Source organism: Xiphophorus hellerii, chromosome 3, assembly GCF_003331165.1.
Source record: "Xiphophorus hellerii strain 12219 chromosome 3, Xiphophorus_hellerii-4.1, whole genome shotgun sequence".
Taxonomy (NCBI): Eukaryota; Metazoa; Chordata; class Actinopteri; order Cyprinodontiformes; family Poeciliidae; genus Xiphophorus; species Xiphophorus hellerii.
The window spans coordinates 28,983,817-29,011,255 of NC_045674.1; the positions used below are offsets into that span (position 1 = coordinate 28,983,817).

The 27,439-nt window shown below is 39.1% G+C and overlaps 1 protein-coding gene across 4 annotated transcripts in view; it reads left to right on the plus strand.

Annotated features, from left to right (window-relative positions):
- The window catches only part of oxr1a (oxidation resistance 1a), a 178,054-nt gene that overhangs the window by 96,268 nt on the left and 54,347 nt on the right, over window positions 1-27,439 (plus strand). The window contains exon 1 of one of the 4 annotated variants that reach the window (XM_032557796.1): window positions 5,220-5,551. The exons of the other annotated variants lie outside the window; for them this stretch is intronic. Within the exon in view, the coding sequence (XP_032413687.1) occupies window positions 5,392-5,551 (160 nt within the window). The 5' untranslated portion in view covers window positions 5,220-5,391. Of the gene's footprint in view, window positions 1-5,219; window positions 5,552-27,439 lie in introns of those variants that run through there. 4 annotated transcript variants of the gene reach the window in all.

Genomic DNA, 27,439 nt, shown 5'->3' on the forward strand with positions numbered 1-27,439 from the left:
TCCTCCTGGCGGCAGACTCTCTTTATTGGTCGTCATCTCGTACGAGCCGCGGCATAATGGAGCAGAACAGCAGTGAAATTCCGAACAATGTATGTTGGGTTTTTACGCTCCGGCTTCACAGACAGCTTCAAGAGACGCCATCCGACATTCATTACGACGGCAATGACTATCCGAAGCCGTCGTGGCGTTCCTCCATAAAGCCCCCTAAACAGAACACACACTGAAAGGCTTGCTTGTGTTTAGCCAGCAGGTACATTTGCGCTGCATGACTGAACTCTGCTGCATTTATGTGCCGTTTATTTCAGCTGTAAACGGCAGATTGGGATTGTGCGAGAACTTGTCCCTGCATTTGTTTGCATATTAATGTAGCCATTCAAGTGCCATGCTTATGTAATCATCTCTGTTAACTTGGATTAGCTCTCATTCCCTAGTCTCTCCCTTTGACAGATGATAAAATCTGGTGTAGAGTTCTTCTAAGGCACGTGGCAAACTCAGTCAGCTTGTCATGTGGCGCTCTAGACTCCAGATGCCAAATTACATTGATCTTTTTTTTTTTTTTGCAATTCTGCAATTTGTTAAAATGCACGCAAAATATTTCACAAAAATAGTAAAAAACTTTGACTTTATGTGACTGGCTCCCACCTGCAGGTGGCAGTATTTCTTAGTTTTACAACACTTTTGACTCTTTTTTTTTATTGGGCCCCAATACAGCGAGTAACAAAGCGTCACATTTAGCATCATACATAAGAACAAGTATTGCACAATTCCTTGCAAATATTTCTAAGTTACCACCACAAAATCTGTGACTTGATTGCAAAAAAATCATATAGACGATTGTGAAATTCTTTAGGGACTGATAACTGTGAAACGATGTTAAATAAGATTTATTAGTAAGAAGTACTTGTCGAATGCGGAGACAGCTACTTATTAATGTTTTAATAGTTTCTTAATGGGTCACAACTGGCTCTTGAGAGCTTTCATGATCTTCATCTGGCCCAAACTGAATATAAGTTTGACACCCCTGCTCTAAGGCTTACGTAATTATTTTTGGCCCATGAGATAATTCCACGTCTATTTCTGGAAGAGAGATTTGACATTTCTTTTACTTTTATCAGATAAATGCCACAAATGTTTTACATTTAACTTCACATGTGCTTACAGTGTTAAACGTTGCTTGTTTGCAAGTGAAAAGGTTTTTACAGTCAGATCTGAAAGAAGGAATAACTTTCTAAATTGTTGGCATTTTCTATTGTTGACATTTTTCAATTCCAAATTTGTTCATTTTTTAAAAATTTGGATCCTAGATTATTTTAAAACTGTCACCCAAACTTGATCTACTTGTGATGCCCAAATTACAACACGACTGCACAACAACTCTTTTTATTTGTCATTTGAGCTGTTTTAGTTTCACAAAACCAATTGCACATGGCATGCCTCGTCTGAGATATACAACTACACTCTGCTTGCCTCATTCAAAAAATAAATTGTGTAGATTTTGCTCCAGAATTGGTCACAGGGCAAATTGCAAAGGGCGTTTATCCAATTGAATCTATAACAAGTTGGCATGAATCGGTTCCTGGAGTCAAGGTATTGAAAAAAAAATAAGTTCAGAAAAGAGCTAATCGTTTTGCAAACACAAACAACCAACAGCAAAAACATTTTTGCTTCCCGATTTTTTTAGGTGAGCCAGAAACAAACTGACAGAGGTGGGTGTTAATTGGTTTTTTTTTTGGTTTGTTTTCTACGTTAGCGAGATGGAGGTTGCTTCAGACTCGAAATGAAATCAACATTGGAAGTTAAGTGCAGGGGTTTGCCGTGGTGGCGTAGGGGATAACGCGACCCATGTTTGGAGGCCTTGAGTCCTCGACGCGGCTGTCGTGGGTTCGACTCCCGGACCCGGCGATGTTTGCCGCATGTCTTCCCCCCTCTCCAGTCAGCCTACTGTCATATAAGGGACACTAGAGCCCACAAAAAGACCCCCTGGAGGGGTACAAAAAAAGAAGTTAAGTGCAATAATTCTCTGCTTGGCACTGCATCTGAAACTGATCTGGACAGAAAATTAATAAGAAAGGTGATGATATAAATTATGAATGCAGTGTAAACGCTGGCAGAAATATTGCTGCATCTCTAAAAGATGTAAAATAAATAAAATCACACTCCTAGGACCAACCTGCCTCTCACAAATAATTTATGGAGATTCAGAAAGACATAACACCACAATGAGTGCCGGTTAGCTGCTTTGCTCCAGAGTCTCTTTTAATTACCTCTTAAAAACAAGGAAATCGCACATCAAACACGCCGGCTTAAAGTAGAACAAAGTCACTCGTGTAATTTCCATGCAGTGATGCTCATGTAGTTGGACGAGCACATGGGGAATTCTTTCATTTTTCCTCTTTGGTCACAGCACAGCTTAATTAGAGGGTGAAGGTGTTCTTACAGGAAGTAGTTCCAGACTGTTATTGTTAGGATGTGTGCTGTGTGTTCCTCAGCCAAAGTGACGAGCAGAACTCCAGGCCGTATGAGGAACTCGAGGATGACTTGATGACAGCTTCGGGGCGGCCGTGCAGCCGCGCGGTATATCACCGGGTCTGTTGGCGTCGCATTGAGCCCATCAGGGACTCGGCTTGACGCGATGCCAGGCGGTCAGGGAGGAAGAGTTAGTTAGATCAGATCCTCCTGGAAGCTTATCAGCTGCCGCTTCAGTCAGGGTCCAAGCTGCTGGCTCTAGCTTTCAGTTAAAGGTTTTAGTACTGATGTTTAAAGTTATTGCAAAAAATCACTCACGCCTCCTTGAACTATTTTTTGTTTTGTTTTGTTTTATCACGTCATAATCATAAATTTCATGGTGTTTTATTGTCGTTTTTTGATGTGGAAGTAAATTGATACATGTTTTTAATAGGGGAGGGCATTTTATTGTTCATAATTTATCATTTATAGTGATCAATTTTTTATCATGATTAGAATAAATATTTAAAATGTTTATTTTTAGACTCTTTATATATTCAGCTAACGTTTTTAATAACCGTGTCTTTATTTAGAATATGAGAATAGAATAGAGAGTGCTCTATTCTACGCTATGTTCAAAATTAGGGTTGACCTATTCATGTTTATTGAATAATAGGAACATTTTTTAATTAACAAATTCTAAGTGAAAATGGTCTCCATCTGCAGAAACAAAGCAGGCAAAGGTCAGATCAGGGTCTGCAGTACCCTAGATGGCCAGCAGATGGCGCACATTTCTTGTGTACATATACAGCCATCATCATACAAGTTCAGTGCTGGCATCTGTGGTTGCAGCTTCATCTGGGCAACCACAAAAGCAACAAATGACTTGCTGGCGTTATTCCTGGAAGAAAAACAAAAACTATTCCCACATTTTTTAAGTTACTGACTGCGTGAATAGTGCTGGATCCGATTTCCTCGTGTTCCTTGAAACATTTTAGAGGTTTCTTTTGCAACGCTGGCAGGATGAATAATGTACTTGAGGGTTCCAAGTTCATTTTCTGAGCCTGCTGCCCAATTATCGCAACTTTCTTCTGTCCATCACCGTTTCGCTGTCCAGTCTTCATTTGTGTTCCTTCAACTCCCTCCACTTCCCTCCTGCTGCACCAGCAGACATCTCTAACCATTTCTGCTGTCGTTCTCTGAATACTTGACTTAGTAAGTCACCTTAACATGTACGACTCAAAAGGATCTGAATATCGTAAAAAGTTTTTTTTTAGCAAGTGAAACTTAGACTTTAGATACATTCGTTAGATATAAAGAGAAAAAAATTTCATGCTTTTATTTCTTGTAATTTTAATGATTGTTTTAGATGTAATAAAAATCCAGAATTATTATTCTACTTTTATTAGCTGCACATAAATGCTCTAGAGCTGGTGGTTGTGGTTCAATAAAAGGCCAGTTTGTCGAATGCAGTCCTGTCTTTCCGCGATCTGCCCTCACGCTTGTAGACAGTTAAACCTCCGATCGTTGCATGCCAACATGATTTCACATCAAGAGACATAAACAGAGCTGACTCTCCAGCTTATTATGAATCCAATAAAATCACAGCATTACCATTGTTAAACTGCTTGTAATGTTTAAATTTGAATCCATATTCTAGGTTTATAGTAATATGCAGCACACAAAATACATTTGCAAACTGCTGTACAAACAGAATAATGGCAACATCATTAAAGCTATTAGCAAGACTTTTTCTATGAAATCAATCAAACTCACTTTGGACAGTTTCTAACCTATAGAACAACATGCCATGATAGTTTGGGGGTTTTTTTTCAGATTTGTTTGGATAGTTTGTTATAAATTGTTTATTCCACTACCCCTCCTGAAAATAATCACCCAACCAGGGAGCATCTGATGACATCATATGAGGCAGATAAACGCCTGAGCTTCATGTGAAAAGACGGCGTGAATGTCCTGAAAACTTCATTTCTGAAAAAATTATTTCGAGCAAAGTTATAAAATCCTTATAGCCTGGTCAGTGCTTTATGTTAATATTATTTTCAAATTCTATCAATATTTCCTGCAGAAAACACCCACTCCTACTTCCTTGATCGCCAAGCAGACATACTGCACTTTTAATAAGGTCCTTTAATAGGTGCGACATAAAATAACTATTTAAAATCAGAATGTCGCCATATGTGGTCATATATGAAGAACGTACTATACAGATTATTACCAGTTATAGTTTAGAAGAGGATTATAAGGAAGACTATTTATTTGTAGATCTTATGCTGGCTAAAACTGCGTATCAATGCATAATAAGGTACACTTGGTGTTAAATTAGCCCTTTAAAGCACTTTTAAAGGGTCTCAAGTGTTCTCATATTTTAGCTATTTGCCTAAGCATTATGAATGTGTTATAATCTCTATCAAATTATGTGAAACGTTTCTCCTTCACCATAGCTTGGTAAATTGAGCCTCTTGTGATGTCATCGACTCAAACACAATGCAGTTTGCTGTTGTGGTTTTTCTTTCCCCATTGTTTAACATTTTCATTATATTCCTACAATAAGGAAATGCAGACTCCAGCACATGTGAATGCTGAGATTAAAATTTTTCAGAGATGTCCACAACAGTTAAATTACTAAAAGTTTTAATATTAACAATAAAGCTTTCCCCTCCGATAAAGGGATTCCGGTGATAGTCGCCAGCCAGCAGGCTGACTGAGGGGAGCCTCTCTGACACTCGAGGCTTTAAAAAGTTGCCACGAATGTGAAGCAGTTCCTGTTTTGGAGCGTGCAGGGCGCTGAATGCCTTCCAACACCACGGGTTTGAACCTGTGACTTGTTGTCGGCGCAGGTTTTATGGGATGTCCGCGCTGGTTTGAAAGCTCGTTTGAAGCCTTTAACTGTTTCGGCTGAACACCCAGCTGCGGGACAGGGCTGTAATGGACTACATAGTTTCCATCACGGGCAGCGGCGCTAGAGTTGTCAGAGACGCCATTTCTCAGAGACTGTGGCCGGGACACGGACAGGAGACAGTCCCGGGCCAGCTGCACGGTGCTGGGGCAGCACTCGAAGACAGACACACCCTCCACCACAAAACAGGTCTGTTTATAGTGTTGAGCTATGCTAGTTGACAATTCGGGCATCCAGCCAGGGAGAAACGTTGTTTCCTCGAAACTTCGTGCTAGCTTTTTTTTTAAAAAAGAAAGTAGCGTAAATTGGAGTTTCTTGCCCCCTAAGCTTATCGAGTTCAGCTCATGCTCCTAAACGCACCATAAGTGGAGCAAAAACTTCTACACAGCTTTGAAGTTGGCTTATGATTCGAACCTCGTGATTTGACGCTATTTCACAACTTTAAAAAAAAAACCTCTGGCACTGAGACTTCTGCTCAACAGAAATCACATTCTTACTGCGTCTATAAACTGTGTTATAAACTATTCGTATTCTATTCCGGAAATCCTGTCCTGGTTTGACCTGTCTGAGAACTGAGAGGCTTTCTAAGATTTTAGTGTAAAAAAAATAAAAATAAATAAATAAAACGCCACAAAACAAACAAGCAAAAAAGTTGTATAATTCACAGATGGAATAAAGGTTGCACAAATCACAGACTATTTTAATTTTAAAGAATCGCCAGGGAGTCTAAAGTTTTCCAGTTCAGATTTGACTATTTTAAGTGTTTTTCCATTCCTCCATGTAGGCACAGGCTAACTTCACTGTTTAAACAAACAAACCTTTAGCCTAGTACTTTCAGACATTGTCTACTTGTCAACTCTGCACAGAAACAAAGGCTTGCTGGCAATCATATTTTACTATGCATATATAAACGTGTATGTACATGCATGCAAAACATGCTTATACATAATTACTGGATATAATTACCTAGGTTGCTGCAGGAGCATGCAGAGACATTTAAAGGGCCACATGCTCAAAGGTTAAGGGTGGCACCAAGCTTTTAAAAGTCGACTTAAAAATAAGCCTTGATGTGTTGCATTAAAAGAGAAAATGAATTATCACAGCGCTGTCTATCTCAGAATGGAAAGAAAAGCGGAGACTGGTAATTCTTCAAGGCGACAAGAAACCAATATTGGCCAGGAAAAAAAAGACTAATTGGTGCATTTTAGTTCCCAATGTTTTGGCAACATTGGGAACTAATGTTGGTCCAATGTGTGGCCCATGGGCCATTTGTGGGCCGAGAGTCAGAACTAAACGTGCTGAAGCGGCTTTCCGTTTTTATGCTCCAACACTCTGGAATAAGCTTCCTGCTCACTGTAAGAGTGCTCACAACTTGAGTTTATTTAAAACAAACCATTTTATTTGTAGTTGCCTATTTGTAAAAAAAATAAAATAAATTATTCTATTCAATTAATATTACATTTAAAATTTTCAACATTTAATCTGTCTATTTTTAATCTGCTTGATTTTTTTTTCTTTTTTATCACCTCCGATATTGCTTGTCGGCAGTGATATAATATTTAAAAAAAATCATTTGCAGCTTCTACCACCATGTATGACCACAACTACAAGAAGCAGAAGTGAATGCATGTCTGTTTACGCAATAAACATTTTATCTATTGCAAAAAAATATTGCAGCACTTAAGCAGAGCAGTTAAGAATCTGTAGAGACTCGGCTGGTAGCTTTGTGAACTGGAGCGTCTATAGGCTTTTAATTCATCTGATCCACAACAGTTAAGTTAAAAGATCAGCAGTGCTAAGTAGCCGTGAGAAGAAAAAAAAAACAGTTTCTACTGAGCTAAAACCCAACGCTTTACTCCTGCTTTAACTGTTTCCCTTTGCTTTACCCTGCATGTAAGCATGTGAATTTTACATGTACTTTGCTGCCGTTGCATTTTTTTTTTTAAACTGACTTCCTGCTCAGTGTTTTGCGCTCACACTGAAAGTCATGCTTTCCTGTTTAAAGGGGCAGTATTGTGTAAAATTGACTTTTTTTGTGTGTTACATCGTGTTGTAATGTTATTCCATCATCAAAAACATACCTGGAGTGTTTCTTTGAGTCTTTCATGCATGTTTGAGAAATTATGTAATCTCCATGGCAACCATTCAGCTGTGCAAAACAGCAGGTAGCTGGTGACCGAGCCCCGGCTTCGAGATGCAGCTCCTCCTCAGAGTTGCAACTTCCAAGCTTTGGCCTCACAGAGCAGCCCTCCCCTGCCATTCCCCCACTCAGCTCCTTCAGACTAGCTAGCAGCAATTAGCAAACAGCTGGTGGAACTGCATTTCTACTGAGCTCATTATGCAAGCTACTTCTCAGTGCAACGCTGATGAAGACATTGTTAAAGGGTTAATAGAGGAGCCATGTTGTGTTGACTTTCTGAAGGTGGAGTTTCAGAAAGAAAAATGGTTTTTAAAGCGACAAAGGCCTAATTTCAAGGCGTTAGTTATGAAGTAAAATTTCTTTTAAGTGATATTTGCCCCCTTAATTCTTTCTTACTAAACTGTGGACAGTTGAGGAGTAGCTTGCCGGGGTCGCGTCCTCTACGGGTCAACCCCGCTGCGTTACAAGCGGAGCGTTCCAAATATTTCCCATCAGCAGTCGGCTCACGCTTAAATGCGCTCGCCAGCCAATGAAGGAGCGCGTCCGGGGGAGCTTCTCACATCAGGGAGCGTCTCCACGTTAATGAAGACTTGGCCTCTCACACTCATCGTCTGATGTGACCCATCAGCGCATTTTCTTAGCTTTGAATCGAAATTGGAGAATAAGAGCGTTATTGAAATTAAAGGCATGAAGAGCTCCCGGACCTGTGGGAGTAGAACACTGAAGACGTCGCGCTATTAGTCGGCTTTAATTGGTTGCTGTGAAAACTTTCTGGGTAAGGACTCATTCTGAAGTACCGATGGGGTATGGGGGGGAGTTCGGCTCAAGCAGAGACATCGGGCTTCAGGGCTCGGTGGCGGACAGGTTAATTGTTCGATCTAATTAGGACAAAGATTAATCAGATGCATGCTCCGCTGCTCTTGAAACGCCACTGACGGCAGTGGGGTTCATTAGCAGTCCCTCCGCCTGTTGTCGCCTCTCCAGCAGCAGTTTGAGACCGTGGGCTGCTGCCCCTCAGTGGGAACAAATGAGACTAGCTAGAATAGAAGTCAGGTAGAAGAGGTTACAAACCACGTCACTGACACGGTTGGACATAGAGCTAGGTAAATGAGTAAATTAGTGCACCTAATTTACTGTATTTTGACAGTAAATTTCCTTAAATCCATTTTGATAGAATTTTCTTTTTTTAAAGGTTTTGTTGACTTCTAATTTGAAAGTAGTTTGACAGGAAACAGGGTAATGAGAGAGGGGGAAGACGTGCAGCAAATGTCGCCAGGCCGGGAATCAAACCTGCAACCACCGCCTCGAGGACTAAGGCCTCCTCAATACATGGGTTGTGCTTTGCCCCTGCGCCACCACAGCACCCCTTAGTAGAATTTTCTGACAGACTTTGCAAAGTTAGCATTGTACATCATGGAAAAAAAGAAACTTGTAAATTTACAGCTTGCCAACCTTGGATTTTTTTGCAGATTCACTAAGTCAAGTTTATTTGCACAGTCCATTTCAGCAACAAGACTTCAAAGTCATCGATTATGAAACAAGCAGGAAACATTGCAATTTGTCAAATGTCATTAAAATCATGAAGCTAATTCACATCAAATATTTTGATGAATGATACACACACTACTACACACACGATACGTTTTGCTGGAGAGTCAATTGTCCCAGAAGCTATTGCGATAAACGATAATATTGTTGTTTTGAGATCATTTTAAAGTAATATGAATCTGATGGCAGAACATTGCATTCTCAAAGGTCAGTTAACTTTAAATTTTAATGAACATTTAACACCGGAACTGGAAGATATTTTAAATATCCAAAATAAATCGAACAAAAACTTCAACAAAAACGTAATCATGAAGTCTCTGTAAACACAATCGTCCTTCATAAAAAGGGCTAGTTGAGACCAAAACACCAGAATGAAGATTTTTTTATCCTCCAGTTTTTAGAAGAAAAAGGGGAAGAAAAGAGAAAAACGATAAATTATGCAGATTGGAATCATTGAGCTCAATTAAACTAATCATGCGACTAATTGATTTATTGCTTATTGTGACAGGCCTACTAATCAAACAGGAATAAGCCTTAATTTAAAAGAACACAGTGTTTCAGCTGTTTGGCAGCTTTCTGGTTGTTTTGCTCCAGAAACATGTCGAATGTTAAGCTCTGTTGGAAAAAGGGGTTCTGGCGTATCAGGACCAGATAAGAGGCAGAAACAGAAGTGCATGTTTGCCTTTCCCTTCAGCTCTATCATATGTCCCATGCAGAGCTGGAGGCTGTGTGGCAACTCCTTGAATGAGATGGAAAGCCATGCAAACGCATGTGACCTGCAGTCACAGAAACAATGCGCGACGCAGCAGGTCTGGCCCATCAGCCGCTTTGTCTCGGATGTAATCATCTACATGTGACTCTCAGTTGGAAGACCCAAAAAAAAACACACGTCAGAATGTGTATGCATGGAGTTTGTGTTGTGTGGAGGGCTGGACGTTCAATATATATCAAATCTCAATAATCACTGCAAAGTATAAAAGTGTGCATGTGATATCATATTTAGTAGGCTTTTATATTTCACGTACGATGCACTCAAATCTGGTTGTTTTTACTGGGGTTTTTTGTGAATGCTCATTGCTCTTGACGACAACCTCCACACTGAAGAAAGTTGGTATTGTAGAGCTCACTCTGGTGTGTTCGCTGCTTGGTCAAAAGATTGGGATTTTTAAGTTGCTCACCAGGATCAAATCCTCCAGCTCTGCTCACTAGCCAGATTTTCTGTGCGTCTCTAGTTGGCTCGCCAAGCATCATTTTTATCTATCCTGCTAGAAATAACCTCCAGTTTGTGAAGCTCGCTGAGTTAAGAGGCTATGATATCACCCAAATGGATCATTGTGCACCCGTACTTTCCATTAATAAGAGATGATTCAGTGGCACCTCTGCGAGAGAGAGCAGGTTCATCCCCCACATCCGCCTGACATTGAGCTCCTCCTGCACCTCTGAGTCGTTCCTGGCCCAGAGGGCGTACGCCCATTTGAAGCTGTTCACGCTCATCCTAAGGACGACGACAGACTCCGCCGCAATTATGAGGATGATTCAGAAAGCGCAATCTGCTAACGCTCTCACCGTCGTAATGGAGGATTTTAATCACATTAATTTCCAAAAAGTCCTTGAGCGGCTCTTGTTAGCCAAAGGCAGCCCGCTCACGCCTTTGCGAGGCACTCCTAAGATCCGCTTACGTCTCCGTCGAGGGGAGGCATCGGCGACGAGCGTCCCTGAGGGGTCTGCAAAACGACAGGGACCACCTGTTCTCACGCACCTCTTAGAACTGTGACCAGAGGTTGAACTCGTGATGCGTTCAGGACATTTGTTGCAGGAATCGGCAGCAAACACAAGTCGGCGGTTTCCCCTAGCGAAATGATTGATGCTTTAGCGAAGTTTGTACAGTATGATGAAAGCAGAAAATTGACAGCTTCTCTTGGCGTGCTGTGAGAGACCTCGATGTTTGCAAGTCGAATAACGTTACACACTTCATGCTGTAATTGCCGGTCTTCAGATATTTCCACGTCAGCTTTTTTTCTTCGTTGAAAAAACGTTAGACGTGTGTGCCGGGTACAGCTGATGTTAAGGGAAGGTAATTAGGACGTGTTCTGAGTGACTCAGGCGCTTTTCTTTCATCATCCCTTCGGCACACTGCCTCAGTAAACATGCAGGTAGTAATTTCCCTCACTGGGATGATGCAGAAATCCAAACCAGTCCTAAGCAGGCCTGGAAGTGATTTTTACCTTCAGAGGGATTCTTTTCAAAGTTTTGCATTGACTCTGCTGCTCGTAAAGTTTCTGTGTGTGCAGTTTTTACTTGGAGCTTTTACTTTATCTGCTGGTTTTGACATCTTTGATAAGGTTTTATTAATCTCTGCAGTGAAGTGGGATAACTGACAGTTGTCCCACAACTACAGCCTAAACAAAATACAAGGTTTAAAGGGGTTGTGTTGTGTAAAATTGACTTTTTTTAGTTTTACCTCATGTTATGTTATTCCCTTATCAAAAACACACCAGGAGTGTTGCTTTGATTCTTTCAAGCATGTTTGAGAAATTGTTTATTCTCCCATGGCAACCATTCAGCTGTGCAAAACGGCTGGATGGACCTAGGACCGCCTTCAAGGTTCTACTCCACCTCAGAGCTGCAGTTTCCAGTTTCTTCTGTGAGGCAGAAGCTCGGAAGCTCCTCTGAGAGTCCCCCAGTCAACTCCTTCAGACTAGCCAGCAGCAATTAGCAAACACCTGGTGGAACTGTGCATCTGATGCACTTATTACAGGAGCTACTTCTCAGTGACAAGCTGGTAAAAACATTGTTAAAGGATTTATAGTGTAGCCATGTTGTGATGACTTCCTGAAACCAGAGTTTCAGAAAGAGCAGGAGTTTTTAAAGAGACAGAGGCCCAATTTCAAGGCAGTAAATTTCAAGGTACAATTTTTTAAAGTCATATTCTACAGTATATATATATATATATATATATATATAGCATTTTTAGCAACTGAAGCTAACATAGTTAATTGATTGTGCTATAAAATGGCACCATGTTCCTGGGAAATACATTATACTGCCCCTTTGAACAATGTTTTTCAAATCTCTCTGTTCTGGAGACTAAATTCTTTGTCAGGGAGCATTAAAATATTATGAAAATATTATTTAACCTGAAATCACAGTTTTATGAGCTATTGTAAATTGAAGGATTATAATTGTATCCAAATAGATTTGGACTTTAGCTTTGTTTATTCCAGTAGCAGTAATGTTTACATTCAGCTTGACAATGTTTTATGTCATTTAGTTAAATAGAGAGTCAGCTATGTATCTTATTTATGGTTTTTTTTCTCCACTGTGACTTAATCTTCTCAACTAGCAGAGTTTAGTGATAGCTGGGAGTCCTTCATGTTTTCTTTAAAGTTGAGCTAAACTGACCAAAACTCCAAAGGTATGAAATGGTTACGTGGGGAAATGAGCAACACTTACGGTAGTTTTTTAAAAAATCTCTTCTCTATAAATATACAGGTATGCCTATAATAAATTAGAAATGTTTAAGGTTGACAAATCTGGCAAAGTTAGGCAGAAATCTTCATTGTCTGGTTTGTCTCTAAATTGCCAAACATTCACTTAGTATTCGGTAAATAGTCTTTAAGAAAAAGCAGTTCTGTTTGTCGTCTTTTGTTTTGTTGGAGTCTACTTTAGCATGTGGAAAAGAAGATGAAGAAAAACAGACAGTTCATAAACATGTCCGACCTCATCCCCCCTCCTCCTCAGTTGTTAGCCATGCAGATGGATATGAAGAGACACTGTCTCCATTTTTTCACTTGATCTCAGCAGACTTGTCTAGCTAAATGGAAATTGCTGTGTGTGTGTGCGTGCGGGGGTGGGCGTGTGTGTTACATTGCATTACAGACTTTACTGATTCTCTTGTTTTTGCCCTTTAAAGAAATACGTTAGAGATTTGATGTAACTAACACCACTACAATAAATAACTTAAAAGGGGATAAATTATGCTCTTTTAGATTTCTCTCTACCAAAACCCCTCAGTAATGCTGGCTCTTCTGTGCACAGTTTTTCAAAATATTTAGAAAAGTCTAATTATCTTCCAACCCATGCCCATCTGACTGGGTCCCCTAGTATTGAGGTATTACAAGTATTCGTTGAGGCGTCTCAACGAATACCCCTCAAAATGCTTGTAACTGCCTAATTTAATTGTTCAAAAACCAAATATGACGTTATATCCATTAATGCGCACAATGGGAACAATGGCCCTACTACAGAATGTAACTAGAATCTATCTACAGTCTTCCTCAAATCTTCCTCTTGGGATTTAAGGAAGTTACAGCCAATAACCGCCAAGAACAATAAATGGTGCAACAGAATTAGTTCCTTTGCAAACGGCAACCAATAATGTGCAAAGTAGCATTGCGTTGTGGTGTTTCAGCTTCCGAAGCAGCATTTTCTCAAAATATTTTAGAAACATCGACATCCTCCTACTGTTTGCACTTCCCACAGCAATTAAAATTCTGGACAAACCTTAACCAGAGATGCGCAAATCAATCGGTATTCAAGTATTCAACCGTTAATTGGATACTTCAAAACTTAGAGATCCCACCACTTCCATAAATACATGATGTATTTTGGTCCACTTGTATGAGGTTACAACTGAAAGAAAATGCTTTCTTCATTGATTTGACTAAAGGCTGGTTGGGAAACCTTATGCCTACAACTGATAGCCAGATAACACATCAACACAAATTGCTAGATTTAAACAAAATCTGCTTATGAACACCTTCATAAAACCACTAATCAATACAGTTACACACTAATCAATATTCATGGTGTTCTCACTCCTGATATTCAGATAGGCTGAGCTTGACTGGGGAACAAGATTTCAACATTTGTTTCAACATTTTCCTGTCAAATGAACCCAACCTTTCGAGCAACCTGGTGACCCCTTCACCAGTAGTGACGCTGCACCAAGAACAGCTGAAGGAAAGGACATGAAAACCTCTGAACAAGACACTGAGCGCATCTTTCTTGTAAATGTAAACCAAAATGGAGTGGTGTCAGATTTTAGCAGTTGTATTATTTCTCTTTTGTTGTCATTTCCCCCGCTAGCACTTGGCTCAGTGTTTGGTTTGGTTGTATTTACCCAGAATGCCCTGCGCTATAGTCTGCTTCCTGCTTTTGGTGCGGTTTCCAGTCCACTTGGCGTTCTAGACAAACAAACTAAAGTTTGATTAAAGCGGACTAAACAGGGCTGGTGTGAATGCACCCTCAAGTCTAAAGTTGCACAGCAGTAAACATCAAAAGATGGCAACCATTAAGCACTGAAATCTTCAAGTGAAGTATTTGGTGACCCACATACCCCTCCTTGCTTTAGACCTCAGTACTGGACTCCATATCTCTACATTTGGCCATTGTGGCTGGTAGCTTGTTCAGATCTTGACTTAAGAACAAGACTGTTTGCTTTTAGCTCAATAAATCCTGATAATGCAGAGTTACTGTTCTTCAGAGCTGAGGTAATCACTTTCCTGCTATTGATCCATGCTGTAACCTGAGAGGTTAGCGTTGCCGCTGTGATGCTGCTGACGAGTATCAGGACTTGCTGCCAAAATGCACTTTTGTAATGCAGACTGTACAAGTTTTTGACAGCCCTACACTATTGTTTCCTGTCTTTGTGGCGGCGTTCTATGACAAAGCCAAGGCAACAATTATTTTCTTCATTCTGTGCCTAAAACAGTTGCGAGTGCTGGTCTTTGATTGCTTAAGGCAAATCATCACGAGTGATGCTTGTTGTCATGGTAAAGATGAAATGAGAAAAAACTGAAAAATGAGTGTACATGATGTACAAGTGTATAGATAGCATAGAGATAGTGATGCTATTGACTGAGCTAAATCATGGCAAACAGAGCTCAGCCATTTATCGAATCCTACATTAAGTCACACACTTACCTTCACTGTTGACTTGGAGACAATTATTGCCCAACATGCAAGAACCTTAAAGCTAATGGTTGGACAGATCTCAGTGTAATTAGCAAGCCTAAAGGATGAATGTATAATACAGTGAGGAGGAAGAGGCTGTGGGCTTTAACATGACCAAATTCTCCTGTTTCTTCTTAGTTTTCCTAATTGGTTGTGGCTGCTTAGCATCCCAGATACACAACATACAAAGTAGGTTTTAATCTGACTCAGTATGGATACTGGCGAGGCTTTGTCATAAATTAATTAATCCGTTTTTTAGACTCACAGGGTCTGTTTCTATTCCTACTACTTATTCTGAACATCAGTTATACTTGTTTTATATACTCATGTGTTGTGTTATTGCATTTGTTTCTCTTAAATCTTAATCAGTAAGACTTTTTTCCTTTTGATTAAAAAAAAGTTAAATAAAGTTAAAAAACTCATACATTTTGTACCGTGAAAATTTATTAAATGTAGAAGTAAGAGAATGCCTTTGGAATTGGACCCGTAATGGGTAAACACCAGAGACATTTATATAAAAAAAGAGAAAGTATAACATAAAACCCCAAAAAATATATTTTGACCACCTAACAAAAATAAAAGGTAAAATTATATTTTATTGATGAGAAAGTGAAAACAAAAAACATGTTTTGAGTCTCTGAATTGGATTAAGAAATAATTATTAAGACCTTGGCAATTTTCCTCAGATGATTTCTTTTCCCAAACATTTTTAATGTGATTTGCATTTAGGAGGGTTAGGGCCCACAGCTTCCTGAATACATGAGACCTCCTCTAAAGGTGCTTAAAGCTGACTATTTTGATAGTTAAAACACCAAATATACCTTAATAAGTATTAATATGCACAGTGGAAATGGTATTGGCACTACTGCAGAATTTAATAGCTATTGTCTTCCTTATTATTACTATTTGAGATATAGCCAATTATATCCAAAGGATAAAGCAACCATCAGCAAATAGTACCATCGCATCTCAGTATTTCTGCTCCATTTTCTTTTGAATATTTTGGGGTAAAAAATCTACAAATAGGTACATTTTCCACAAAAAAATGGAGTTATGTTCTACAGACAAATTCTTAAATAGGCAGGGGTCCACTGGATAAAAACGTTGGATTTGGGATGAACATAGCCTGTACGTAGATCTGAGTGTTTGTGAATTTGATTGTGTTGGTCTCCCATGAAGCCAAATGACAATTTTGATACATTTGACTTATTACTATCTATTCTAAAACAAATATTTTTGGCACCCAGTCCAATATCACGGTTCTTACTCCATACTGCTTGGCTCTGCCTGTGTTTACCGTTGCAATGGCTGGAACAGAGAAGTTGCTTTGCTTTTCTTTTTAAAGGAGCCAGGGAAAGGCATTGACGCCTGTTAATTAACCTCTGTAATTGCAAAAATTCCTTATCTGTTCTAGCTGAATTATTTTCTTCTCGTAAACCAATCAGTTAATCGTCTAATTGCTTTTGGCCTCTTCTGGTAAACACAATATGTAGAGGTTTTGCTGTGTCAGTGCCCCCCACATTCAACCATTGAAGCACAACAGAAAAAGCCTTCCAGTTTTAAGACCAAATTACACATTAAGAAACTAAACGCAGAAATGGATGTACTTAAGCATCTCTCTATTTGACTTTCCCTCTCAAACTAAGCCTTCTGCTGAAAAATGTTTCTCAATTGCAGCTTTTTCACCCAATAATATTTTTGCCATTTAGTCTGTAGTAGGTTTGTCACCATGGAAACAGTCATGTACATGTTAGTAGGGTTGTCACCATGAAAACAGTCATGTACATGTTAAGAATATTAATGTTGCAGAACGCTATCATGACACACCTCAGCGCAGGTCAGTCTCCATTTTAACAGTGACGACTCAGCAACGATGCATCCAGTTTGTGAGACGAGGCGATGCACCGGGTTCACAAGAGTGAGATCAGGCCAGGTTTGCGATATATTGTGCAGCTTCAGTTTTAAAGAATCTGTAATCAGTGTAAAATACTTTGATCCCGTTTGACTACTCTGTATTTATCACTGCTATGGCTCATTTTAAGGTGATTCCACCAAAAGACAATAAAGGTGCCACAAATTCCCAATCTTCAAAGAATCAGGGTTCGAAGTAGGAAAATGAAATTCAAGTTTGACCAGTCTTAAGTATTTTATGTTGTCAATGATAGATGATCAAATGCAGTTCAGGTTTCTTGAAAATAAATGAAATACCCATTTTTATCATCAACACTATGGCACAAATGAGACAGTAATGGCAACATCAATTACCACCTGCCATTAATTTGAACAGCCTAATATTCTTTGCAGATTCACTTAACTGTTTTTACACAAAACAAAATACTCTGGAAACAGAATATTTTCAGATGTTGAGTGGGAAAAAGTTCCATGTTTAGACGGCACTATGAAGACGCATTAAATCTGCTATAGTGGTAATGCGAGGGCGCTAGGTGGCACTGTGATTTTAACATGTAGTCGAAACATGCATGTGCTTTGACCCTTAGCTTCCAACTCAGTAGCTTTCACCTTATTTAGAAAACAGTAATTAGTTTCTGATTAACCAAATGTTAATGTCACATAAATTTCTTATCAGAAGTTATATTAAGCTGAACAGGCTAAGTAGCACACACAGTACAGTGCTGTCCACCATTGTTTTTGTTAATTGCTTTTACACCTGCGGGTTACTTCACACCTCCTGCCTGTTTGTGGATTTTTTCGTAGAGCACATCTAAAATATTTGAATTAAAATGCAGGTTGCGAGGCTGCAATAGCTAGACACAATGCTACTTGATATGCTATTTGCTGGTATTTCCAAACCAATCCTGGTATTTTTCCTTGATGATGAATGGCTGTAACTCTAAGAGCGGATCTAACGAAGAGAGTGGATATTAGCTTCTGCGATAGTTTCAAGATGGTTTCCACTGTGCGTATTAATTCATACTAAGGTATATTTAGTGTTTGAACTATTAAAACAGACAGTTGTAAGTGTTGTTAGAGGGCATCTCAAGTATTCACAGTATAAGCAAAGTCATGTTTTTATACTGAGCTAACCTCAATCCTGTACATAATGGCTACTGATACTGAGATTGTTTTAAATCCACTGTCTGTCGCATACCTGCTTCAATAAAAGTCAGCCTTCAAAACTCCTTGTTGTAACAGAACTGAATTAAAAGGGCTGCAAATGATGGTAGACTAAGTGGTGGTTTGTTCCACTTCAGCACCAATGAGGCTCTTAATGTGATTTGCAGATGTACAATGTAATAAATCACTAAATGATTATTATTAAGTCTGGAGGAAAATTTGTCTGGCTCTGATGTTTGTTCATAAAAGTAAAATCATTTCCATTAAGTAAATTAAAGAAGTTTGCATAAACTGTTCACTGATGCATTTTTAATTAAAATAGCCTCCTCTGCTTAACACAATGAGACCAGAGGGCAGAGCCCAGACATTAAGTAGAAGCCGGAATGACAGTTAGTTAGATAAAGTCCAGCCACCGTGTAGTCTGTATACTCTGACATACAACATGCTTCTCCAGGAGACGATGTCCTGTTTTTCCAATGTTTTCACGTTTTGTACTTCAGGCTGATTCAGTAATCCGGTGTGATTCACTATGATTCACCGTGGTTCAATATGGAAGGAACATTTTCCAGCAGGATGATGACAAAAGTTTTTAATTATGGAGGACAAGCTGTTGTAGTGAGCCTGACAGAGTTTCAGGTTATTCTCTCATTCATCGTGTCGCTGCCAACTTCCCGTCATATAATTAGAGATGGGGAATGGAAACTGCTGTGAAATGTTAAATCTGCTAGGTTTTATAAAAATATATTACCAATGAATAAATGACGTGAATGTAAGCTAATTTGCTCAAAAAGTAGGATGTCTCCCAACAAAAACGGCTGGGAAGAACTGGTTAAGATTGTACTTGAAAGGAACTCCTTGGGGTTCCAGTTCAAGTCTGGGTCTCCTGTTTCTGTCTGTGTGCTGCCGCCTGCGCTTGTCTCATTTTTTGGGTGAGATGTTTGTGTTTGAAACGTAGGAAGAACAGAGAGTGAGTAATAAAGGTTTGCATGGCACAGTTAACAATGCACAGAGACGATCAATCTGGGGATGGTGTTTGATTGCAGTCTTTTTCTGTAATTTCACTAAAACAGCATAAATCCAAAGTTGAAGATTTGTGGACAGTTTCCAACGGCGATATAAATTTTAGTCAGCTTAGTTTGAATTCACTGTGGAACATTGAGACTTCCCGTTATGCCCGGTTCACGCGGCAAGATTTCAAACTTATTGCCCGATTTTCAAAACCTGAGAGACCTCCCAAGTGACAATTAAAAAAATCTAAGGTATAACAGGTTTGGTCATACAGTGTGTGTTGTTGTAGCCACACCTAAACCGATTTCACTCACCAACATTCAAATTTGAGATGGGAAATCTCACAAAACCTCTCAAGACCAAACGTGAGTTCAGGGTAAACAAACATGGCCGACTGGGAAGAAGCAATGGCGATAGTTTGTGGACTTTAACAGAAAAACCAATAGAGAGAAAAAGACTCCAAAGCTGTAATTTTCTTATGTTAAGGTCCCTCCTGTCTATTAGCATTGCTAACATGTTAATTTATACACTTAACTTTTTTTTTTACTTTACTTGGAGCCCTTATTGGGTAGCTTAAAAAAGTGAATCTTCCGCCGTAAAATCCGCCTCTGAGATTTTCTACGTGATTGGAAAATGTAAAAACAGATTTTTAAATTGAACTTCTTTTTTTCCCCCACAGTTTCTTCTCGTATTTGTGTTCTCTGCTTTAACATCTTTATTGACTGATGTAGCCATTTTTTAACAAAACTGTATCGGTCAGATAAGTAAAACTTGGTCAGTATTAACCAGTTTTTATTTACGCCCTGTTGCTGTGTGTGTCTGGAGGTGGGTTGGTCATGTGGGATTGGTTTGGACATCTGATAATGGTAGTGATGTGATAAGTCTGGTCGTGTTTTTTTTTTTTCATGGTTGTCAAAAAGGAAATATATCTAATATTGATGATTATTGTTTTTTTGTCCAAAATAGCAATATTAATACGTACATCTACATTGATCCATTCCTTCATGCTTCAATTTCATGTTTTAAAAAATGTTTACTTTTGTGCATGTAAATGATTTTCTGGAAAAAAGGTGCTACAGAAACAAAGCTCAACTAGCTGTGTAAAAAAGAAGTAAGCCAGGAACGCAACGGGAGTGAGATTAGTTGACAGGGGAAGAGCTTTAATGAGGGAACGGGGCAGATCCAGTTCCTCCTGTTCTGACGCGGGATCCCGCTCATACTTCGCCACACACAAAAAGTGCAACTCAGCAAAGTTTCTAATAAAAGCCGAGTGGCGCTCTGTGTGGGCTGGCTCTGTAACGTGGAGCTGAGGAGTCCTGAAACTGTTGGCAAACTGCGGCTTCCTGTCTCCCTGTGATTCCCTGTGCTTCAGTAGACGGCTCCACCACGACGTCGCTCACTACCAGGAAATACTGCTGCTTCTAACAGCTGCTGCTTTACAGCTGCACCACTGTATTCGTGTCTTCATTTTATTGAACACATTTTGCCCTTTCCTTCCTTTAGGTCACGCTCAAAAGCTCTCCGAGGCTATCAATAACGACAATTATTTGCTCTTGTTAGTGTGATACATTGCGTTTATATTTTCACGCCGCAGCACAAGAGATAATTGGAGCATTCATATGTGTAATTGCTTTCCTGCACCTTGGGAGATATTTACGGTTTTGCAAAGTTTATAGAAAAGCATCGCTGCTTTGCTTTTATTGTGATCTGGTGGTGTAAAATATTCCAGCCGCAGCCTTTTAAATGGAAGCACGTTATTGACAGAGCTGGTTGTGTTGGACTGGAGCCACATGTGAAGTATAGAAACATGTTTCATCTACCCAGGTTTTAACACCAGCAGCAAAATTAGATTGAATGTCTCATCAGGTCTCCCAGTTGAATGACATTACAGTTGTAAATGCTTTAAATGCTCATTAAATCGCTACTAAAAACCAAGTGGACACGCAGTAAATGTGTGATGTCCGATTCATGCCCTGCCTCACACTTTTATCCAACATTTTTTAAACCAATAAACGCTGGAGCACGCCATTTATCCTCTGACGTCTTCTCAGGAATAAACGGTGAAGCCATGATGTTTTTTGTGTTGTGAAGCAGGGCTGTTATTGCTCTACCTGCGCTGGATTGGATTTGGGATTGAACTTAATGGTGAGCTAATTCAGTTTTTTTTTTTTTATGTTTTTTTTTATATATACGTGGCTTAAGGGTCCCTGTTTTTTACAGGCAATCATAAACTGTGCCGGCAGGGCTGCTGCTGTTCACCACCTTTAATAGCATTAGATGCTGAAGGCAAAGCTTGTTTCCTGGGGTCTCTAGAGCCAAGCTCCCCCCTCCTCTTCCTGTCTGAGGAAAGCAAACACCTGTAGCTGTAGGTCATGTTAAATAAGATGGAAGGAATAGAATGGGCCTAAATAGCGTTTCTACCAGAAAGGTAATAATGTAATGATGTAAAGCACTTTGAAATGCCTTGTTGCTGAAATGTGCTATACAAATAAAATTTTATTGATTGATTGATTGATCACGCGGATCAAAAAATATTGTGTTAAAATCACAGGTTATAATCATGCAAATATGCTTTTTTTGGTTCCACAATAGCCTGGGAGTGGAAACTCTGTCTATAGCGGTTGGCTTTCACAAATGGTGCTGTGTAACGCCGACCTGAAGGTAAAAGACTAAATAGTTTGTATCCAGAATGTATGGACGCATACATTCTGGACACATACAAACATCAACATTGTTTCTTCAAAAATGTTGATGAAGAAAATGTCTAGGTTGATTTTGATGACACTGAAGTCCACAAACCAGATCCTGCCTTCCTCGGGCACAGAGGAGCTCACCACTGTCCCTGCCTGGATTGCAAACTTCGGAGAGAAGCCTCCATTTGTTCTCAGCAAAGTTGTTTAGCACCTGTTCAGCACGGCTGTGGTGCAGAGCTTTTCTCTGCTGTTTAAAGGGGAGGAATTCTAAAAATATCATCTGGGGAAGGCTGGCTGGATACAGCCAGGAGGCAGGGGAAACAAGGCAGCGCGGGGAAATTGGCTGCTTGTGTATTCTATCAGACCCAAAAGGGAATGTTTGTCATGAAGTCGCCTGCTTGAGGTTTTCATGGCTGTTTACAAAGCGAAGGGGGGGCTGTATATTTAGCTGCCGTGATTCATGCTCAGCAGATTCCATGGCTACAAAACAAAGGAGGATTTTTTTATTATTATTATTTGTCATGCTTAGTATTATTCAAATTATCAGTAGTTAATAACTGTAAAAACTGATTTCAGCTGATTCTGATTTCAGCTGATTCTGATCAGCGATGCACCGATCCACTCTGTTCACTTCGGATACTGATGCAGATATCTGAGGTTTAGTTTACCCATCTGAGACAGAAAAACAGCTGAATTGACTTAAAACATCCCCTTTTTTAAGCAGACAGAAATGTACTTAATTACAAATTTATTTGATAACTCTGCACCAGTGCATCACACTGAAATACTCCCAATAGCTTCACAAGCTTGGTCAGACATGGAAAATTCAAATTCAGTTCAGATTCAAAAATACTATATTGATCCCAAATAGAAATTAAATGTCGTTGTAACTCCTATTAATTCAGAATTCTTCAGAGAGTTACTGTAGATGTTGATGGCTGTGGACAGGAAAAATATCCTGTAGCAGTCTGTGTTACAGCGAATTTAAAGAAGCCCCTGACTACAGACGCTCTGGTTTTCTAAGACAGTCTCTTGAAGTGGATGGTCAGGGTTGTCAATCATTTAAAAAACAAAATTAAACAAAAACACAGCTATAATTTGTTCAGTCAGTGGAATTAGGACTATATCAGCCAATGTAAAATAAATCTTAAAGCATGATGTCGCTTAGAGCAGGAAGCCTAGAATTGGACTGAATTGGACTGTCCTTATGTCACTGATACCTGATATAGAATTTTTTTCAATTTCCCCACCGATACAGATATTAATATCTGATTGGTAAGATCCTGATTTATCTTCAATAACTGTAATGAATACAGTGTAACAGTATACAGTCTTAAATTAATTTTGCCTGTGCTGTCTGAATCTGATTTGTGTTGTTGAGATCACTCTTTGATAAAAGTACATTTTGAAAACATCAAATCGAACATTAGATTTCTCACTTTTTTAAAGATCCTGTTACAGATTCTAAACCAGGATCGTATCAGTGAGTGAGAAGTGAGCTGTTGGATTGTGATGAAACCCGTCCAGCTTGATGAGAGCCGGCCTTTGTTTTCCCTGACACACAGCAGCTTCTTTCAGCTTCTGTCCCAGTCTCAAAGCCTCCCTCTCACAGTTGACCTCCCCTCCCCCCCTTCTTGTAATTCAGCCGCTAACGAGCCACTCAGAGAGGCTTTTATTGGAAACGACAACAGTAAAAAACGGCTCAACGCCAGCCGGAGAAACTGTTGTTTTACTCCAGTGAGCAACAAATTGGATAACTAGGGAGTTCCGTTCACCTCTGTAAAGATTTATCTTTTTTGTTTTTTTTCTTACCCACTGTGTGGTTGAGCGAATATAACTGCATTATCAAGACTGCCGTCAGCCAGCGGCGCATTTCATCGTGCATGTCCTGTGTGGCCTCTGCATACTCCAGTTGCTTCTGACTTTGGCATTTCGAGTGAATTGTGTCGTGTGATTGTGATGCATGGCATACGGTGGCGGTGGGTACAAGCTGTGTTCATGTGCCGGTCATTAAATGTAAAAGAAATTCAACAAAATTATCTGCTGATGTCATCATTTGCTCCTGGAACCCTGCAGATTGCATGGAGTCAGTGGACAGTTGCTTGTATCTAGTTGTTGACTTTGCAGTAATCCCTCATTTTGAGCTTGCAGACAGGAAGAAACCTGCAGCAGAACCACAACCTGACTCAGTGTGATCAACATATTGTAATAGAAATTAGTTTTCATCTCCTATTCCCGACATCAGATTCTTTGCTTGCACTCAAAGGGGGCACTATGCTGTGACCCTAATTCAGACACTAAATCATTTAATTATTCAATTCAGTGACCCTTATTTGGTGACAGTCAAAGTTTTCTTTGTCTACCTAGAAAAAAAAAATGCTTTGGCCTTCATGAAAAATTTAAGATTTTTTCTTTAAAAACAAAAAAAGGCAGATTTATTTGCAGCACATTTCAGCAACAAATCAGTTCAAAGCACTTTACACCTTAAAAACAATACAGTTTCCAGTTATGACATAAGTAATAAACATTACATTTTGTCAACAAAATCATCAAGCAAATAGGCAACAAACTGTATATATTTAGCAATTTTCCATGTATTACGAAACAGAGGCAGCTGTAAACAGGTGGGGTTTTAGCCTTAATTTATGCAAAACTGTTTCAGCAGTTTTTCAGTTTTCTGGAAGTTTGTTCCAGATTTGTGGTGCATAGAAGCTGAATGCTGCTTTTCCATGTTTAGTTCTGGTTCTGGGGATGCAGAGCAGAACTGATACAACAGCAGCAGATCTTTAATGTACTGTGGTGCTGAGCTGTTCATTGATTTATAAACTAACAGAAGTACTGTTGCATTAATCAGTGCAACTAAACATGAACATCCTAGATCTTGCTGGGACATTAGTGCTTTAATCCAGGAAATGTTCTTCAGCTGATGGAAGATTGACTTTGTAGCTGTCTTTATTGTACATTCAAGGATGACAAAAATGAGGTTTAAGTGTGATTCAACGTGGAAATAATTTAAGAGTTTATCTAGTGCAGGGAGATTTAAATGTTTGTAAGTTAATGAGTTTTATATATGCAGGTTATCATAAGATGTTGTATTTTCTACCTGCTCCTTTTCGAACAAATTTTGTAAAATTGCATCCCGATGAGTGATTTTTTTTTTCTGTTTTTAATGTTTATTGTCTGCTTGAAATAAAATAAATAAATCCTGTAAATGTTCTTGAGGTGATAGAAGGCTGACTTTGTAACTGTGTTTATGTGTTTCTGAAGGTTCAGGTCTGACTTCATCACTAAAACCAGACTTCAAACCTGTTAAGTAGTTTTTCTAGCTGTAATAGCTGAAGCTGTGTGTAAACTTTTGGGGTGGGGGAAGCAGTGCAACAGGTTTTCCTTTCAAGCAACAACAAACCTGAGCTGTTTCTACTTCAAGAGGCTATTTCTGTGCTCTGCAGCGTGCCTGGAAAAAAAACGCAAATTTCTTCTGTGGGTCAGTTTTTAATTGCAGACCATTCACAGAATCACCATGTTCCATCACCCCTGCTGCTAATGCATATCTGCTTTTCTCCTGCACTGCCCATCTGTCTGGCTCTTTTCAGCCTGCTTCCTCCCGCTGCCCCTACTCTGTTATTTCAGCTTTTTTTGAAATTATCTCCCACTTAAGTAGAGCGCGCTTCATGTTAAAAGCTGTGTTTGCGGTGAGAACAAAAGCGTTAAGTTGGGCTGGAAGTTGCTATCCGCTGCACTGGAATGACCCGCAGTTAAACAAAAGACTCGCTCAGATTATATTTCGGAATAAGGCGGCGTGAAATCAGAGATGTGACGCGTCGTCTCCAAATAGCAACACAAAACCGATCATTCCCAATCGGCAGCCCTGCTATGTATTTTCTTCCGGAAAGCAATCATTCTTCCAAGGTTTTCATTTGGATGCTGAATAATTGATTTGGCAAATACTCACGGTTTGTGCATACACTGTGTGTTTAACACAAAATATTCATACTGCTACAAGCTATTTAAAGTTAAAATGAATATCTTATTACACAGAGAAATAAGCAGCCACAGTGCAAAGTAACCCGCCTTCAAAGTGCATTTATTCATGAAATGTATTACAATTATGTATCTAAATAATGTATTAGTGAGGTAAATACATATGCTCAGGTAAATATTTGATATTTGGTAGATAAGTAAGAAGCAATGAGCTAAGCAGTTTTTTTTTTTTTTGCAACATTAGGGACTGGTTTGGCTATGAGTAACAATAAATAATTACTTACAGCAATTATTAGCAAAATTAGTAATTTAGATGAAAATTACCAAGTCGGTGCACCACCTGATTATCCCAAATTGTTCAGTCTCAGTTATTGTCTCTAAATACCCTGAACTCCAAGGTTGCATGGGGATATGAGAGCCCAATGTTCAGTAAGTGAAAACCATTTAGATTGTCAAGAAGAAGTCAGATTTTTTAGATTAACGAAATACATGATACAGTTAAAAACAAGTTTCTGGGAGATCAGTTCAGTCAGGGATCGGTAAAGATGATTGGGACCTCAATCTGATGTATCGGTTTGGATCTGGACATCCTGCAATTCCTTTTATAAAGAAATTCCAGATTGGTCAAAATTTTTAAATTTATAGTCAGTCTTTCTGTGTACAGATGCATTTAGTTTTTTTCTATATTCTGAAAGACGTTAGGGTTAGTTCAGGTTAGCACTTTGTTTTAGCAAGTAAGAAACTGTTTGCTATTGTGCTCACATGTTTAAAACTTTGTCAATTAGCTTTGCATGTCTAAGGGGTGAAATAGATGCACGCTCCAAAGTGATTAGCTGTCAACCATCTGGTCTGCTTGGATGACGGTTGTGTAATAAACATCCACAAATTACTGAACAGATTTTAAAATGTCATGAAAACCCTTAGAAAAGAAAATATGCAAAGTCAAAAAGTCAGCTAACGTGAAGAAAAAAAGAATAGTGAAAATGTTGACCGTTTACCAGTGATGATCCAGCTCTAATGATGCTCCAGTGTTGATTTTAGGAAAGTAAGCCCCCGGTATTTTAACATCTCTGATAACACCTGAATCAGCTCTGATCCCTTCCTCTCTTTCTCATTCTCTGCCAGGCAGTCCCAAGTCCCAGAAATAGCAGCACTGGTGTATGAGTCATGTTTTTGAGCCATATATATATATATATATATATATATATATATATATATATATATATATATATATATATATATATGTATATATATATATATATATATATGTATATATATATATATATATATATATATATATATATATATGTATATATATATATATATATATATGTGGAGCCTGAAACAAGTGGCAAATAAAGGGAATTCTTAAAGATTGGCAGAAGAAGGCAGGGCTGTGGGCCAGTGGTCATGAACTGAGTGGCCAGTACTTTGTATCTGGGATGTCCTGACCTACAGTACAGACCAAAAGTTTGGACACACAGTTGTGTCCAAACTTTTGGTCTGTACTGTATATTATTCCTTAAGACAAATTCTCCTTTAGTAGAAGCCATGGACCAAAGCCAGTCCCTTGGGAAAAGCTTCTCCATTCCCAGAAGTCTCTTTGCGGTTTCTTTTATCTTCTGGCCCATCTTTTGCTTCAGTCTTTCTTCTCATGACTTTCAATATTCCATCCAT